Raw genomic sequence first — 20,102 nt, 5'->3', positions numbered from 1 at the left:
TTCATTGCAGCACTGTTTACAATAGGAAAGACTTGGAATCAACCCAAATGCCCATTGATGATAGACTGGATTGGGAAAATGTGGCACATATACACCATGGAATATTATGCAGCAATCAGAAATGATGAGTTTGTGTCGTTTGTAGGGACATGGATGAATCTGGAGAACATCATTCTCAGCAAACTGACACAAGAACAGAAAATGAAACACCGCATATTCTCACTCATAGGCGGGTGATGAAAAATGAGAACACATGGACACAGAGAGGGGAGTACTAAACACTGGGGTCTATTGGGGGGAAAAGGGGAGGGCCAGTGGGAGGGGGAGGAGGGGAGGGATAGCCTCGGGAGAAATGCCAAATGTGGGTGAAGGGGAGAAAGCAAACAAAACACACTGCCATGTGTGTACCTATGCAACTGTATTGCATGCTCTGCACATGTACCCCAAAACCTAAAATGCAATAAAAAAAAAAAAATGCTTTAAAGTCGAGAGATTATAAAAAATGGATACGTCAATTCAAAGGTACATCTAAAATGCAAAGCAGGGCTATTTAAGTATTTCCAAAATTAGTATAACTTTAAAGGGAACCGGAAATGGCATTTTCTAGCCACTATATCTTTCCAATTTATTAATAATGACAGGTCTTGCAAGTAGCTAGTAGAGTTAATTTGGCAAAGGTGAAAGGGAATCTGCTGTCTTTATCAATCTTGGAAAACTCTGTGCTATATTTCCTCTGGTAGAACATAATCAGGGATGGAAGTAATCCTGTTTGGTGATTATGGGGTGATATTGCCATCTAGTGACCATTTATCGCTGCAAGTGATCTTCTTTTTCTGAGTTATGCAGTAATGAAGAGACAAATCAGATGCATACACTTAAACACTCAAATTTACGTCTCACTAAATTACGAAGTCCTTGAGGAAGGGATCATGGCTACTTATTTGCTTTCCTGCAAGTATTTGTTACCATTGACATGAGAACATGTTCTGGACCCACTTACATAAGCTATGAGAAAGAAGGTTTCATTCCTCATTCCCTCCACCTTCCCCTGCCCCTAACTCTTCCGCTACTCAGGCCTGCTTAGAAGCTGACAACTGTAAAAATTGTGGTAGGACTATCTCAAGTAATTTTCTGTTTTCATGACCACATTACCAATGTAAGTGGCACAACGCAGATGATTAATTAATCAAGTAATTAAGTAAATTATGCATTACTAGCTTATCTTTACTTCTTAAGAAAAATAAGGTAGTGAATTCCTCCAGTTGCCAAATAAAATGTAAGCAAGTTGTCAGCAGAATTTCAGAAACATCAATATAATTATTCTAATAACTATTTTATTGAATGCTTATAATGTGCTAAACATGGTTCTAATTGCTATACGTGCACTGTATCATATAATCCTCAAAACAACTGAAGTAGTTATAAATCTAATTTTAACAGTAAGAAAACAGGCAGAGTAGAAAAAAGAGAAATATGACTACTTCTACTAGTAGGTTGAAAAGCCAGAATTTGAAACCAAGTAATCTACCCATTTTTGGTAGAAAACAGAAAATAACAAATGTTGATAGACTTTAAAAAATATGCAAATATCTCAGTTATTTAACTTTAGTTACCTGAATTACTTTGAAAAATGGATTGCTTTGGCAGATATTCTTTGCAAGACACATATTGAATGACCCAAATTTATAGATGAAAGAATTTATTTATCTATTTGTTAATACATAATGGCCTTGGCCCAAAAAAGACTAATTGGGGCTAAAAAAGGAATGACAGTAACTTCAAAAAATATATTAAACATATCCAAGATCCTAAATATATTATTCTCCCCAAAAGCTAGCTGCTTCCAAACTTGATTTGATATTTTGCATGTTTTCCCTACGTTGCTTGGTAAATATACTTGCTTCTCCTTTCTGCAGTCGACGTCTGACAGCTGATTTTTGCTGTTTTGTCAACTGACGTTTCACCTTCTGTTTCACCACTTCCTGGAAAGATTTCATAAATCAGTATTACTGATAATGAACCATTTCAAAAAGTACACTGCTAATAGCTTTTATATTTGTATGTTGACAGCATGAATTTTTAAGATTCCAAATACTGACAGTACTACATAGAAACTGTTACACAGGGGGAGTTAAATTCCAAATAGAAATACAGATTATATAGCAAAAAATACAGTGTACAGGCAGAATTTTCAAAAAACTACCATAGTGCCACCTAGTGTGCATCATAAAAACTGATGGAAAAGGTGAGATGAAAACTGCCTGTTCCTCTGCTTTTTAGGTTAAAAGTAAGCTTTTTGAATAGATTTTGTAATAGAAAATTATTTTTGAAAGCATTCAGTATTGCTCAATATATCCAAGAATGACTTCACAATTTCGGTTGTAGAAATGACCTGATGGTGGCAATCACCCATGAAAAAGGCTTCATATATCATAAATTCAAGTTACTTATTATTAGTTAAGACACACTGTGCATGTCAAATGACTTACAAGATGAATAAGAAATGTGAAATATTCAGTTCACAATGATCTTTTCTTGCCTGAAGCACTACAGTCTGTTATTTAATAACTGTATATAACCTTGTATCATTCAATGTGTTTCCTAAAAAATATAGCTACAAAATGCTGCAGAGCCAGGAACAAGGGTCTTTTTTTTTTTTTTTTTTTTTTTTTTGAGACAGGGTCTCGCTCTGTTGCCCAGGTTGGAGTGCAGTAGCGGGATTATAGTTCATGGTGGCTGCAGTCTCCTGAGCTCAAGTCATTTTTCTGCCTCAGCTGCCTTAGTAGCTGGGACTACAGGTGTACACCACTATACTTGGCTAATTTTTAAGTTTTTTATAGACAGGGGTCTTGCTATGTTGCCCAGGCTGGTCTGGAACATCATTGGCTGGGCGCTGTGGCTCATGCCTGTAATCCCAGCACTTTGGGAGGCTGAGACGGGCTAATCACCCAAGGTCAGGAGTTCGAGACCAGCCTGGCCAACATGGTGAAACCCCGTCTGCTAAAAATACAAAAATAAGCCAGGCGTGGTGGTGGGTGCCTGTAATTCGAGCTACTCAGGATGCTGGGGCAGGACAATAACTTGAACTCAGGAGGCGGAGGTTGCAGTAAGTTGGGATCATACCACTGCACTAGAGCTTGAGTGATGAGCCAAACTCCATCTCAAAAACAAAAACCAATAACAAAACATTTTATACCATTAACATGTAAGGTCCACATGTCTGAGACTGTCTTAAGCACCTTATAGTCCTCACAGTGACCGAGGTCATTAATTTTCAGTTCATATGAAGAATGGCTCATCCATCTCAAACCTGATTATTTTGTCAAGGAACCTACATTAAGTTTTTGAAAGTCATCAGTTTGGATTCTAAGGCAAAATTATTTGAAATTTAGTCAAAAGGCTGCCTAAAATTGAAAAAGAAGGTATTTTGAGTTTTAACAACAAAAAGTCATTTGGCCTTCATTTTATACATAACGGTGAAAGGATTCAACTCTGCCATATCCTTTGAGAAACCATCACTTATTAGAATCAAATAAAGTACTGGTTTCAAGACTAAGTCAAAAAGCAATCAACAGAAGTCTGTACCTGAAAAGCATGCATTATTTGTTTAATCACAGTAGTGATCTAATAAACATTCAGTACATGTTGAATGACTACTTACCGGAGGAATTGTTGAACAGCTTACAACACTGCCTGAAGAAGTGATACTCAGAGTTCTTATTCTATACTGATTGATAGCTCCCATATTTTCTTCATCTCTAAAATTAAAAAACCCACAATTTATCTAGTTAATTTGTATAGTGTAATGAATCCCATTTAATTTATATTATTTTTTGCATACAGAACAACTGAAGACATAAAATACTTCAGAAAGATTATATTTCAAAATTTCTGTGAAGATAAAACTACCTACTGCTAAGTTCTGTATATTAACAATTTGTATTTTCCAGCATTCTGATAGTCACTATCAAAATTTCAAAATAGTAGAATGCTTTAGCCATGGAAATCTATCACCACCCCACAATTCATCTTCCCTTTTCTAATAATCCTTTCCTCTTCTTTCACTGAACTATAGAAATAATGTTTCTCCCAATCTAAATTTTTGAGACTGTATCCAATTTCACAAACAACAGAAGATATAATGGAAACAGACAGTACTCATTTTAGTCAGCTCTGCTAAGGTAGGAAAAACTGCAATCTAAAGACTAATGCTTTCACATGGCTCAAAGTTTCAATATATGCAATGTATAAAAACTCAGACAGTATTAACTCCTAACAATTAATATTTTTCAGCAACATCTGCTGTTCTGCTTTTACTTGAAATAAAAGTTTGGCTCAGCATGTATCCAGAGAGTGAGAACAAAATTACTGTTCCCATTCTGAGTTTAAAAGACCATTTAATCCTATGCAGGTTTTCTTCTATCACTGTGGTTAATTTTATATGTTAACTTGACTGGACCACAGGGTGCCAGATATTTGGTTAAACATTAACCTAGGTGTGTCTTTGAGGGTGTCTCTGAATCAGTAAACTGAGTATAGCAGATTGCCCTCCCAAGTGTGGGTGGACCCCATCCAACCCATTGAAAGCCTCATCAGAACCAAAAGGCAGAGTAAGAGAGAATTCACTTCCTGGGACATGGGTCCTTCTCCTTTCTTTGGATTGGACTGGAACTTACATTATTGACTCTTCTGGTTCTCAGCCCTTTGGATTTGGAACATATGCTTTCTGGGACTTCTCAGCTTCCATAACCCCATGGGCTAATTCCTTATAATAAATCTCCTATTTATTCTGTTTCTCTGAAGAACCCAGACTAATACACTTACTCAAAATCCTGACCCTCTCTCACTCCCGACTCTTAAGCTTCTGATTAAGTTTTCCAAGTTTATTATTCAAATGGCAGTAGCCCTGTGACACAGATACACAGCTACATGAAAAAGGAACAAAACTCTCAGGTTTTGCTTCATGAATAAAACTGTAAAGATAAAGATAGGCTTAAGATATAAGTCCAAACATGTACTGAAAAATGTTCAATAAATTGCTGATCTAATTTTAATTGTCATATTACTATTTTGAATAAAACCAATATTTCATTAAACTAGTTTGATTCTGAATATGCTATCCCAAATCCAAAAGTTAAGTTTTAGTTTGCTAACCTAAGCTGAGTTTAATATTTGACAAAAAAAAAAAAATTCTTAAAAGAAAACATCATTATATAACTTTAACTATACATGAACAAAGAACTGAAGGCTCAAGGTTCTAGAGAAAACTCACTGCAGATGTTTCATGTAGAAAGTAATAAAAACATTTATTGCATGTTTTAATTTTTACATGCCTTTATATAACTCAAACACATCAGATGCGTAATTAGGAAAATATATGAGGAATAACTCATCTATCTAAAACCTGATCAATGTATCCAGAGACCTACATTAATTTGAAAGTCATCAGTTTGTATTTTTTTTTTGAGACAGAGTTCTTTGCTCTTGTCACCCAGGCTGTTGTGCAGTGGTGCCATCTCAGCTCACTGCAAACTGCCTCCCAAGTTCAAGTGATTTTCCTGTCTCAGCCTCCCATGTAGCTGGGATTACAGGCACACACCACCATACCTGGCTAATTTATGTATTTTTAGTAGAGACAAGGGTTTTGCCATGTTGGCCAGGCTGGTCTTGAACTCCTGACCTCAGGTATAGGACCTCAGGTCTGCCTCCCAAAGTGCTGAGATCATAGGCATGAGCCAACATACCCGGCCATCAGTTTGTATTTTAAAGCAGAATTACTTGAAATATAGTAACAGGCTACCTAGAATCAGGTCAATTAAAAAGGAAGCTATTTTGAGTTTTTAACAAAAAATTATTTGGCTTTCATTTTACATATAAAGATGGAAGAATACAATTCTGCCACATCATATCAACAAACCCAGCACAGTGGCTCACGCCTATAATCCCAGCACTTTGGGAGGCTGAGGCAGGTGAATCACGAGGTCAAGAAATCGAGACCATCCTGGCCAACATGGTGAAACCCTATCTCTACTAAAAATAGAAAAATTAGCTGGGCGTGGTGGCAGATACCTGTAGTCCCACAGCCACTTGGGAGGCTGAAGCAGAAGAATCACCTGAACCTGGGAGACACAGGTTTCAGTGAGCTGAGATGGTGCCAATGCACTCCAGCCTGGTGACAGAGTGAGACTCCAAAAAAAAAAAAAAGCAATCAACAAAAGTCTATACCTGAATTCTCTGTTTAATGATGACAAGGCAATTAGATGAGGGCATTCATCTTCATGCTCTTCGGAGCCAGCAGAGATTCCTCCTTGAACTGTCTGACCATCTTGCCCAGTGTAATTTTCAGTTCTGCTTTTCTCTTCAGAAAATTCAGTTACAGAGTTGTTTTCAACAATCTGCCCTTTTATTTCTTCTAAAGCTTGATGGAATTCATTCATTTCAAAACTCTGTGCATCAGCGCTCTCTTCTGATAAACCATCTTCTTTTATTTGTCTAGGGTCTCCAGATGATCTGCAATCACAGCCCTCTGATTCCTCTAGAGAGTTCTGCTCACTTTCATTTTCTGACCTATAAACCTCTGTTTTTTCTTCCACTTCTTCATCAGAAAATGAGAATTCAGATCCGTCTTCTGTTGCACTATTTTTATAATCTGGACCTAATGGATGAAGCAGTTCATCATCTGCCTTCATTTCCTTTGTGTAGCCACTGGCAGAAACCTCCACATCAAGAGTGTCCTCCCTCCTAGAAAAAAAAAATGTGGCAAGCATTGAAAGAGAAAAAAATGTTTATCTGAGAGGAGCAAGTATCTACTATTCTGATAAATTATGATTCAAGTGAGTTTAATGGCTTATATGTTAAAAATAATTTTCTCTTTCCCTAATGTAATATTTAAATGACACATATAAATGTGTCATTTAAATATTACATTGAAATATTACAAACATGAAAGGCATATATGCTGTCATTTTAATAACTGAAAAATGACAATATAAATAAAAAGGTCATAAAAATCTCAGCTTATGTTTATTAACTTTGTAAATTAACTTTCAAATGGGGCTAAAGATTTCCTTCAGATAATGCAACTCCTCCCATATCAGAAAATATCTTTTAAGTGTATAAAATAAATATGAGAAAACTGAACTTTGAGAATACACATATTATGTCTTGAGAATCAATTAAAGATACCTCCTGCTTTCAATAAAGGAAAAACACAAATTTCAATGCATATTTGGTGTGATTCCTTATGAATGAGTTATTCACATAGCACCCAAAATAGAATTAAAAGTTCTTGAATTTATAAGAATTTAGATATATTCCTTCCTAAAATTCAGTAGCAGTGCCTTAATGGACCAATTGCAAGAATTTTCAAGTTTTAAATTTCAGTTATGTACTACAGAGCAATGACATCTAACAGTGATTATGTGATAAAATTGGAAAAATTTTTTAGATGAAAAACTTTCAGAAATACACAGACAAGGTAAACTGTCCTATCATGTAAAGCAATGGGGAGTACACACCTGATATCCCTCAAGGTTGGAAAAAGCTCACTTTCATAGCTGAAACGTTTCAAGAAGAAATCTCTAATGCATTTAACATCTCGGTCAAAATACCTGCAAAAGTAAGGATCATTTATGATGTAGCCTTTATTGCTCATCTTTTTTCTTATCAGCCAATGACAGTATCTTTATTAGTTAATGGTACTGCTCCTCCTTAAACAAGGAGATAAAAGATGTTACACAAAAGAAAAAAACATACAAACGAGTTACCAGTGTGTTCAAAAAACTAAAATCCAAGGAAATCTCAAGGAAACTAAGCTGTCAATGCCATGCAGTTCCTATGGTTAGGAAAGTCAAGGTTTTCTCATAGTTGCTGGTACATAGTTAGATACACTAGGGAAAGACAAGTGTGAACCCCAGGAAGTAAGATTATGGGCCTACGGTTTGGGGATAGGTTTCTACTTAACTTCTTTGTCCTGAGTCTGGCTATGCTTCCTATCAGCAATACTCAAGAGAACCCCTAGCAACTGAAAGAGCTTAAGATAAAAAGATATTAATATTAAATAAGTTTGGAGACTACTGAATTATGTTTATATATCTTTGTTATATCCAGTAGCCAATTTGCAATAACACCCAAAGGATAAATGCTATAGCTTATAAAAGTAATCTGAAGACAGGTTTATCTGGACCCAAAGTAGAATAATTTCTTAATATCACATTGCCTTTTTGGGCCACCATAAAGCAGCAAAAATGGATTCAATTCTCTAGATTTCCAGACAAGGAGAATAAGGACAGGATAACGTGGAACTGACTATCTCTTTGTGAAAGATGAAATCTGGAAATAGGACAATGCCTCTCCTCTTTGCTCACAGGGCACTCTGGGAAAGATACTAATACATTTTAAAAAGACTTATTTTTATATGTTTACATCTCCCTATGAGACAGTAACTTCTTCTAAAGCGTATACAGGGCTTATTTATCTCTCAATCTCTAGCACTTACCACAGCTCCTTGGGCCCAGTACTGTTCATAAAAACTGAAATTAAATTACCATGTCTCCCCATAGAATGATGCCACCTAAACCTAGAATGTCATAATCTGCTACACTCTGATGGCTCCTAGATGTTCCATTATTGTGTGACTATGTTATTCCTTATTAATAAAAATGGTGATTAGTCATCATCCAAAGAGTACTGACCACCTGAGTGCCAGGCATTAGTCTTTTAGTATTTTGTTGAAAACATTTAAAAAATTTATTTTCAAATGACATTTCTTTCTATAGCATATGTATACACATTTTCTACCGGAAACCAGGATGAAGACAAACTTCACTACTTCAAGCTCAATCTCTGCAAGAATTAATATACTCTATTATATAACTGATACTAGTCATTAGTTGAGGAAAAAGAAGTTTCTTGTAAAGCTTGTAACCGAAATTTAAAAAATCCTTAGTTATACCCAGTTGAATCATGAACTACAAGGAAATAAAGGAAAAGGTCTTATTTCGTGACTTGGCTGGTTTAAATAAATAATGTGAAGAATATGATTACTATAGTATATAGTGATTCTGCTCTGTGTCAGAGATAAAGTTTTATGTGAAATTTTTTCTAATAGTAAAAGCTAAAAGTGACAAGAGATAATTATCATTGGTTTGACAACTGAGTCTAGTCCAAAACCACAACTTTTATTCAGATCTTTGGGATTACTGGGTTATGCTTGGTGAATCTCTCTTGGAGGCAATCATGGAACAGCAAGAAAAAGGGAAAGGCAAAAGTGGTTCTAGGGTTCCCTGCCTCATTCCCTACTTTTACCTATTTTAACAGTGGGCAGCCATCTAAAAGTCTGATTGAACAAAGGGTTCCATGGCTAAGACAATTTGACTTTTGAGCATCTGTCTAATTACAACAGAGAAATTCAAATTCTTATGGGGAAAACTCTAGTAGTCAGATATACTTTAATAGAAAGAAAAGTTTTTATAACATTAACACTAGCTACTTCAAACCAGTTACCGACATAAATAATGATATCACAAAAAATAGGATCTTTTTCAGTCATAATTTTTGTTTGGATAGATCCCAAACAAACACATTCACATCCAGAATCAATAATGGCATGTACGTACCACTCAGCATTGGGATGAGACGTCGAAATCATCTGCGGAAAATCAATCATGGTGATATGGTCATTGTCATCCAAAATGAGATTAAATTCATTAAAATCTCCATGAATCAGCCCATGATTTGCAAGTTTGACAATTAGTTCCATAGCTTCATCATATACTGAAGCAGGATCTTCAACATGGTGTATCTGACATCTGAAAGTATTTTAAGAATGAAAACAGATTATTTGTATTTGTTTATGGTTTTAATCACAGTATGTATACATGTGAACATATATATTATTTCCATGCCCTGTCTCCCCAGTATTTTTTTCATTCCCATCAGCACACAGATATATCTCCCATCTATTAAAAAAAAAAAAAGCCACACTCTGCTTCAATTCTGTATCTTTTTTCCACTACCTTTTTTTCATCTTTACAGCCAAACTTGTCTATATGTGCTTTTTCCAATTTGTTTCCTCCCACTCTCTAATAAACCCATTTCAAACAGGCTTTTATCCACCTTATTTCAGTGAAATAGCCTTTGTTGAGACTACCAATGACTTCAATGTTGCTAAATTCAGAGGTCAATTCTTAGTCCTCACCATATGTGGTCTGTCAGTTGACCTCTTTGAAACATTCTCTTAATTCTTGGGACACCATTCTCTCCAGGTTTTCTTCCTTCCTCATAGCTCAAACCTTCTTGGTCTTTTCTTTTAGTATTTCATTTCTTTCCTTTACCTCTAAATTCTGGAATTCCTCAAAGGTCAAGCCTATGACCTTCTATTTTCTATTATTTAGACTCACTTTTGGTTATCTCATCTAGGCTAATGGTTTAAATACCATATATACACTGATTTTAACCTAGACTTCTTGAACTCCCAGGCATCTCAAACTTACCGTGTCCAAAATGGAATCTCTGATTCTCTCCCACCCTCCAACTCCTCCAAAATGCTCTTCCTATAGCTCTATTTCTGTACATGGTAGCTCTCTCCCTCCAGTTAATTTGCTGCTCAGGCCAAAAACCTTGGTGTCACCATTGACTCATCCCTTCCTTCACATCCATATCCAATCCCAAATCATGTTGGTTCAACCTGCAGAACACATTCAGCATCTGGCCACTTTTCATCACCTTCACAACTATCACTGTAATCAAGAACTACAACTATTTCTTGCCTAGATTATGATAATAGCCTCCTAACTTGTCTTCCTAATTCTGTCTTTGTCTCCCCAGAGTCTATTAATTCAGCAGGCAGAGTGACCCTCTTAAAACATTGACATCACTGACTGATGAGATCACCTCTTCTCTGCTCAAAATATTCCCACTCCAATGACTTCTAATCTGAATCAAAATTTGATAAGGTTTTACCTTATCAGTGAGACTTTTCCTGACCACCCTACATAAAACAGTAGTCTCCTGTCCCCAGTAAGTACTTCCTTTCTCCCTTACTCTGCTTTATTTTTATCCATAGTGCTTACTAACAACTGATATACATTTCCTTTAGTTAGTCCATATTATCAGAATAAAACTGTTTTTAATTTGTCTTTGAGTCTATTCCTTTAAATCAATTTTTAACTTCCCAGAGACAACAGTTCATTAACTAAAAAATTTTTATTACAAACCCTGAAATTTAAATTTATTTCTCAGAATTCATGGTGTTAAGAATAATGAATACTTACAGTGGATAACCATTTATGAGTTCCATGACCACTGCATGACGATTGTAATCAACTGGCTTTGGAACTGGAAATTTTCTCTCATACAATGCCTAAAACATAGCAAAACAGCTGTAAGCTAATGAAGAGGTCATTACTCTTTAAAGAACAATAAAAGTAAACACACCTTTCTATAGCAAGAAGAAAAACACACAATCGTTTATAAAATTATAGTTAACACGGGATTACTTATGCATAACTTATTTATTCACTGTGCAGAATAAACCATACATAAAAAACAAATTTTAAACAAAAGTTTGAATTCACTTTTCTGCCAAAAATGAACATTTACAAAATTGAGTGTTAAAAAGTTTCTAAACACTCTATAATTAGTGTTAAAAAGCCCCCAAGAAGCTTACAGTCTCTTAGGGGTATATCCTTTCCTATTTTGTAATTCTCTGGCATTTGTTGAAAAGTGCTGAAAATATTCAAACTAGAAATAAATTGTAATTTAGGAAATACTCATCTTCTGACATATTAGGAAATGAGGCATTCTAAGAGATCAGACATATTGGTTTATAGGGCACCGACCTTTTTCTCCAGACCACAATATGCAATATAAATCTATTCTGTGAAAAACATAATACACTGTTGTAGGCTGAGTCTCTGAGTTATTTAAGACTATCCATACATCTTTTCACCTAAGCTTACTGTCTTCAACGTTATTGTTTACAAAGCCCTGCTATTACTTCCTTGAAGTAGGTATTCACTTTAGATTTATGCCCTTTGACATTTAAAATGCTAGTATTAGGAATGGTATAAACTGCAATTACTTTTGCACCAACATAGTGTAAGGAGACATTTGTTATTTATACTTCATTACTCCGCCAGTGTTCTAGTTCTTGCCATCATACCTATCCTATTTTATGTACCAATACCAGACTAACCTGCTGATGCCAATACTCCATTTAAAAAATATACACTGGCTGTGTTATTTTCAGTTTGAACAACTCTTCCTGGTTTTCAAAACTCTTCAATCTACTTGTACAGTCCTACTTCTCCCAATATTCTCTCCAATACGCACCAAGAAATGCAGTCAGGACAGTTACCTCAGTGTCACCTAAACACATAGGGCTAACATATATTCATGTATTTGCCCATACTGGCTTCTCTGCCAAAATACACTGTCTTAGAGTCAAGTAATATCCAAGCTTCATGGCTCCACTCAGCTCCTACTCACTACCTGAAACTTCCTTCATCAACTACTCTATCATTTACTAAAGTTTCTCTAAACTCAGTATATAATTAAAAAAAAAATGTTCTTAGACTTGCAGGGCTCACGCTTATAACCCAAGTACTTTGGGAGACTGAGGTGGGTGGATCTCTTGAGCCCAGGAGTTTGAGAGCAGCCGGGGCAACACAGCAAGATCAGATCTGCAAAGCAGGCATAGTAGCACATGCCTGTGGTCCAGATACTTGGGAGGCTGAGGTGGGAGGATAACTTGCGCCCAGAAGGTCAGGGCTACAGTGAGCTGTGATCATGCCACTGCATTCCAGCCTGGGTGAGAGTGGGACCTTGTCTCAAAAATAAATAGATAGATAGATTCTTTGTTTCATGTGTGTTTGTGTTATCTTCTCAACTTTAAGACACAGATTGTACTGGTTATTTCTTTGGCATCCACTCCTTTATCCTACACTACCCCAGCAATTAATTTCAAAAGGCTGTCTCGCTTACCTTCTGTGAACAAGAACCAAACTACTTCCTACTTCCCAGAGATTTTTATTTGCTTTGTTTTTAAGTAATTTTTTTCAACATAGACCATTTTGAACATAACTTGGCAGATCAATAGCAAGTGATAACCTTAAACATTGTGAACATTTGTCTATAATTTGTGCTATAGCCTAGACGTCATGCTATAGCCTAATCTTTATCTTATTTTTTCTCTGTTATAAAAAATCAATATATTTAAGGAATGCATTTATGTGCAATGAGATTCCATTCCTATACCTTCCATATAAATATCCTGAAAAACACCTACTACAGTTTTGGGAAAATGTGTAATGATCCCTACCAAGCTGCTAATTTACTGACTATTATAAGACATAAACTATTAGTATAAGACAATAAATACACAACATGTATGGTATCAGTAGTACTAGTTTATACTGCCTTAAGAAATCTTCCATGATTAGTAAACATTTAAGCATAGAATATAACGTACTCAAAGAACAACAAATTGAATCCTCAAGAAACAGGTGTTTACACACTGTGCCAATCCTCCATTTAAATTTTTTTTAAAAAAATGAAGATAAATTATGACAAATCCTATTGGCAGAATAACAAAAACACAGTATTATCTTTCGTTTAACCTAGTTATTATTGAATATATTTTATTTGGCTATTATATTTAACAAATTTATGCTGAACTTAATTTTGAAGGCAAAAAGTTAAAAATTTTCTTCAATGTAAGAATAGAGTACAATTGTAATTCATCACTACCATAACATATGTAGTCAAGTTCCAATACTTGGGGAAACTGCAGAGGTAAGAAGCACACCTGAAGTAAAATGAAAAGGCCTAACCCTGAGAAAACCATCTTTGCAATTATGGCATTTCATCTGCAAGGTTAAGTATTTTTTTTCTATTTGTACAAATGTATGAGGTACATGTAACATTCTGTTAAGTATATATGAGTAGTGATCAAGTCAGGGTATTTAGTGTGTTCATCTCCTGAGTAAAATACATTTCATTTACTATAGTCACCCTACACTGCTGTCAAACATTGAATGTGTTCCTTCTAACTATATGTTTGTACCCTTTAACCCACTTCTCTTCATCTTTTCCTCTTACAAACTAAAGATTTTTACCTTTTTTTTTTTTTTGAGACAGAATTTTGCTCTGTCGCCCAGGCTCAAGTGCAGTGGCATAATCTTTACTCACTATAACCTCTGTCTCCTGGGTTAAAGTGATTTTCCTGCCTCAGTCTTCCAAGTAGCTGGGATTACAGGTGCCCACCCCCAAGCCTGGATAATTTTTGTATTTTTATTAGAGATGGAGTTTCACCTTGTTGGCCAGGCTGGTCTCCATTACATCAAGAAATCTGCCTGCCTTGCCCTCCCAAAGTGCTGGTATTACAGGCATGAGTCACTGCGCCCAGCCAATTTTTACCATTTTTAATATTCAGATAAGTCTATAAATGACGTTTGTTCCACTATGTGAAACAAAAAACTAGCCAACTTATCTGAGACATTAAGGTTTCCACAGATGGTAATTACTTGGTATTTTCAATTAGAAACAGACAAATATATAGTTGTATGTATTGAATAGATATATATACACCCAAACATAAAATATTTGTGAGGTAACAGCATATTAACTGTTTTTGGTTCTTCCATCTTGTCAATATTATAGAATGTGTTGCCCTTATGAATTAATAACAATTTAAAATACCTTAACATAGAAGGGAATCACTTAAAAGAGCCCAAATAATCAACAGAATTATTTAGGGATTGAGTCTGTCTGTAGGCATTGAGTCTGAGGTTAGAGAGATGTGGGAGCAACAGAATCAAACTTGACATTAAGGCCTTTGAGACACATGTATTATTTGGCTAAAACATTCATGACTATAAAATAAATACCTTCATATAGGCAAATTCCTTCATGGCAGAGAGACGAGATAAATAAAGCCAAGAAACATTATGCCTATGTTTATGATAATCACGTTTGTTTTTCAGATTTCGAAACGAGGTTCTTCCTAGTCTGTAAAGCTTTAATGCAAATTGCTGTCCTTCTTCATTTGCAACAATGTAAATATCTAGAGACAAGATTTCAAAAAAATCATTATTACAGGTTTATTCCAATCATGTAAAACAATTCTAACTTTGTCTAATTTTATTTGTATCAAAAATGTCATTTTTCTTAATAAAGGCTGAATATCCCTTATCTAAAACTTTCGGACCAGTAGTCATCTGAATTTGGGAATATTGGGACACAAATAGTGAGATATCTTGGAAGTTATTAGAAGAAAATTCCTAGTATAAATAAATTTTCAGTGACAGACTTTCAGATAAAATAATAACCTACTAATTAAGGGTACCTTCTGATTTATATTGATTCCAACCAACTTTCCAATTTACTGTTTAGTTGGAAAAAAAGGAAAATTAAAATATGCTTTCTGAAGGGAAAACATAAATTAAATCAAAGCAAATACTTTCCACAGTACTATCAGCACTTACCTGATTCTTTGCCAACACCCAGCTGGTTTCCAACAGACTCAACGACTTGCCTAGAAGAAAGTGTTTTCAAAGCTAGGTAATCATATCCTGCATTTGTCAACCGGTAGCCCTGGACAGCTACACAAAATCAAAGGAGAAAAACCACATTTTAGTTACACTATATAACCAAGTCACTTAAGTTCAACTCAAAAGAAAGATTTAACAGTGGAAAATCTTTATTGGAAGCTCAGGCTCACAAACTTCCAATTTCTTCCTATAATTTGCATTTCTTCTCCAGTGTGCTGTTAAAGTGTGACCTACAAACTGAGGTCTATATGTGTTTGTGATGAGATAAAAAAAGGCATTTAGGTTCAATTTTATATTAATTTGACCTAGAATTTATGTCTGATTTTGTATCTATCTGTTATCCATTTCATTTTTCTAGTATTTTTTTTTTTATTTTATAAAAGTAAGGATCTGTGATAGGTTTGAAAAAACGAATCCCTCACCACAGATGGTTTAAGTAATTCTCTAGAGTATGACTGCTGATTGTATTTTCCAAAGATGGTAGCCACAGTATCTCTATCCTACATGCTCTTCTGCAGTTCTGCAGTACCCTACACGTTCTTCTGCGGTACCCTACATGTTCTTGAGCTGGGAGTGTCCTGTGACTGTTTTGATTAATAGGATATGGCAGAAGTATGTTTTGTCAATTCTTCGTCGAATGCTTTACTAGTCTGGCAACTTCTACTTCTTGCCTTTTGGAACACTTGCTCTGGAGGAAACCAATTACCTGAAAACTCACAAATGGTGCCTCAAAATACTTACTTTTGGTACGCTCCCAAGCTATGAGTTTATGTTTCACTAATTCTCTTAAAACTTTATTACAGCCACCATGTTTAAGGCTGGCTATAGAAGCAATCAAACTGCCAGGAACAATTTCATGGTTCTTCATGCCCATTTCAACCTGAAATTAAGGGAATCATTATGTAATCATAATCAACACAAAACTTTATCTATCAAAACCCTGCTAAGAAATGAACTTCTCCTTGAAACTTTCCTTACTATGCTGTTCTCTAACTAATTCTGAGACATAATCACTTCCATCTCCGAAACTATTTTAAAATTGCAATTTGAGATCTAATCACTGGTATTTATATTGTCTTTCCATTTCAAGAGTAGGAATTTTGAGTTCTACACATACTGATGACCTTTTGGAAATGCTAAAGTATTTGATAACATATAAACATTTGTCTTTAAAAACTACAGATATGCAAGTATTTATTAAGCAGGTATTTAATGAGAAAGTACTACATGTAGGCATTGTAGAGGATGAAAAATATATATGTAAACACTTTTTACCCCTGAGGAATTTTTATCTCATGATGGAAATTTTTGAAAATGGTATACATCTAAGTTTATTAGAAGGTAAGAAGTGATAAGTGCTTAAAAAGGTAGCTCAGGGTAAATGAATACTTCTAGCTGAGGGATCAGTTCCAAGGAAGATGCAAACTAGAGACTGACTTTTAAAAGATGTGGGCATACAGAGAAAACAGACAAGGGGATATTAGTGAAAGAAAAAGATTTAAAAATGGCACATATGCAAGAAAGTACTGACCACAGAGAATAGCTGAGTACAGTGGCAACTCAGATGGGACAGCACATAGAGTTCATGCAAAGGCGGCTGGAAGATACTTCTAGGATACAGAAGGCATTGAAATGTAGACCAAAAAATTTTATATTTTACCCTGAGGAAAGCAGGAAACTCTTAAAGATGTTTAGGCATGGAATACACATGAACAGGATTATTTTAAGGACATTAATCTGCCAGAAATATGCAAATTGGCTTAGAGATGGCAAAATCTGAGGAGGTACTCTGGAGAACTAAGACAGAAGTCCAGCTCAGGGGAAAGAGCAACCAGAACAGGGCAAATGGTAGTGGTACTGGATGAAGGAATTAAAGATCTTTAGGAAGTATTATGGGAGACCTTGGCAATTAGATGCCAAGGGTATGAAAAGTAAAGGTAAAGGTAAAGGGAAGGGTAAAGGGAATGAAAAGCCACAGCTGGAAGTGAAGAGGAAAAGGAAGTTTTAAGATTATATATATATATATATATATATATATATATATATATATATATATATTTTAAAGAGTTTGGGAAAAGAGAAAGAGGGTAGAAAAAAATTGAATTTAATTTGAGCACATAGAGTCAAGTAAAAACGTTTGAAGGAAAATTGGAATGGGGTCTGCACTTAGGAATGAAGTTGTAATTAGAAGGAAAAATAATCATTTATTTTACAGAGGTGAGACTTGAAGACATGAAGTGGATGCAATCACTGAGCAAGAGATAACAGAAGAAAAAGGAATGCTAGGGAGAAGAATTCTGGGGCAAGTTCATATTGAAAGTCAAGGGCAGCTAGACTAACAATGATTATTGATATAGGAGGAGCCAAAAAGGGAAGAGAGGCCCAAGGAAGGTTACCAACACTGGTGAGATGCAAATGAGCCGAATGTTATATTTAATGATGAAGTCATTTCTTGGTGAGCTTTAAAGATAAATATTGCAGAGTCAATGTTTTGTAAGATAAATCTGGCATCATTTTGATGTCTCACCAAAACCTTAACTTTTAAATTTAACTTATTTTCTGTGCTTTGTCTCTGCCTCCTCCATCCTGTAACACTCTTTTGACCCCTACTTCTTCAGAGGCATTAAGGAATGCATGTGCTGAGGAAGCAGAAAAAGAAGGTATCTTTCAGAGGTGACAGGTTTCATAAGGGAAGTCTACATGAGGAGAAAGTAAAGTGTGTTCCAAATTTCACACTGACTTTGCATTTGATAGTTTAATCCTTAAGTGCTGACTATTTAATTAAAAAATACATAATACAAGAGTTGGTGTGACTCATATCACATATCCTATTACATAACATAGGTCGTCCTTATCATGGGGTTCATTTCTTACCAAAAGATAACAGCTCCTAAATAAATGTACTGCTTTACTGTACAAATGTTTAGATCTATATATTAATTTCTGGGCCATAAGACTAAGGCCATAAAATCATATTTTGTTACTCCCCTGATTAAAAACATTCAGTGGTTATCCCCGCATTGTTTACCAAGCCTGCAAGGCTCTGTAGTACATAATCTGACTCTCACCTTTTCCAGCTACATCTCCAACCATTAGTGTCTCCAGCCACACTGGCCTTTCCTCTCTTCAACGACTTTTCTGTCTTAGGGACTTTGCATTTATTACTCCTTTCTCCTCTGCCTCCAACTCTTTCCAAGGACTTCACCGGGCTGTCTCCTTCTCACACGGCTCCTATTACTCCCCCATTCATTCTTTCGATTACCGAATATTTATTCATTGTCTACCAAAGGCCAATAACTAGTGCCCCTCCTCTCCCGTAATACTTCCTAAAGATACATATCTTTCTATTCCATTACCCTTTATCAATTTCATAGCGCTTATCCATTACCCTACTTATTCGTTTACTTGATGATCTGTGTCTCTCTCTCCACTTGCCCGTTTTGTACCTTGTTGAACCTCCTGATGTTGTTACTAAAATCCCGACAAATACGTGTTGATTGAATGAATCAGAAAGACTGCTAGGCGACTGAATCTACTAAGGAAGTCAATATTACCAAATCTCAGGAGGAACCTTAAACTTTTCACAGCTGGTAGGAAGCTCAGGCTCAGAGACGATTCCAGGCCACAAAGATGCGAGCATTTCTCTTAAGCACAAGGAGAACAGCAACAGAAAAGAAGAAAATCATTAGAAGACGGGGCCTTTGCCCTATTTGGGGTTAGGTAAGTTTCCAAACAGCTTTTTAAAAATCCAACTCTGCTGCTCTGTTCTCCATTCTCAAGTTCTGCCACGTCCCGGGTCCCAGAGAGGGCCTGCTCAGATCCCGGAAAACTTCAAGGAACAGGAAGAACACAGTGAGAAGGGACAGGGAGAATAAAAACGGCGGGTTCCTTACCGCGGTCAAGACCCTGAAGTCATCTCGGCTCATGTAACGCAGCTTGGCCACATTCACCTTCCCCATGGCTACCTCAGTTCGGACCTAGACGTCTTTCACACGACAGCCGGAAAGCGCAGAGCACGTCGCTATTCCAGCCTCTCACGCACTTTACAGCGGTCAAATGGCTCGCGCATGCGCTGCATCTTATTATAGGTCCTTAATAGCTAGAAGAGCTAATCTCATTGGTATAGGAAAATAAAACTATATGTTTTATGAAGCATATAGTATAGAAAAAGGGAGTATTTTATTTTTGCGAAATTTTTGCATTATGGCTGAGTTGGCGGAGTGTAGATGTTCTCCACAATATGCCTTTTTAACCCATATCTGTCAGGACTTGCTGCCTGAATGACGCGTGCCGCCTCACAGAGCAAAGTGGTAACTTAATGGGAGGAGCAAATTTTTCCCGCAAACAGCTAGTTTAGGCAAAGTGACTGCTAACCTGAACCACAGTCCAGACAACCAAATCTGTTAAAGGTAGAGGACTGTAATCACACAAGCACGCCCTCTACTCCTAATTGCGCCAGCTCCAGACAGCCCCGGAACGGGTTGTTAATGGAACTCCTGTGCTTGCTAAGTACTTCCCTTAAATTGTCCGTGAGGCTTCGGAGTGCGCCTG

The 20,102-nt window shown here is 36.0% G+C and overlaps 1 protein-coding gene across 1 annotated transcript; it reads right to left on the bottom strand.

The window, feature by feature from the left end:
- Nucleotides 1-1,682: 1,682 nt before the first annotated feature.
- On the bottom strand, nt 1,683-19,548 carry RIOK2 (RIO kinase 2). Its single transcript, XM_008991758.4, has 10 exons — nt 19,445-19,548; nt 16,293-16,431; nt 15,486-15,602; nt 14,889-15,064; nt 11,274-11,362; nt 9,618-9,809; nt 7,518-7,610; nt 6,226-6,741; nt 3,662-3,758; nt 1,683-1,982 (listed from the first exon to the last, which is right to left on the bottom strand). Exons 1-10 carry the CDS (start codon nt 19,508-19,510, stop codon nt 1,818-1,820), a joined length of 1,650 nt encoding a protein of 549 aa, XP_008990006.1. The 5' UTR covers nt 19,511-19,548; the 3' UTR covers nt 1,683-1,817.
- Between the last annotated feature and the right edge of the window lie 554 nt (nt 19,549-20,102).

Source organism: Callithrix jacchus, chromosome 2, assembly GCF_049354715.1.
Source record: "Callithrix jacchus isolate 240 chromosome 2, calJac240_pri, whole genome shotgun sequence".
NCBI classification, from domain to species: Eukaryota; Metazoa; Chordata; class Mammalia; order Primates; family Cebidae; genus Callithrix; species Callithrix jacchus.
This window is presented reverse-complemented; position numbering and strand designations above follow the sequence as displayed.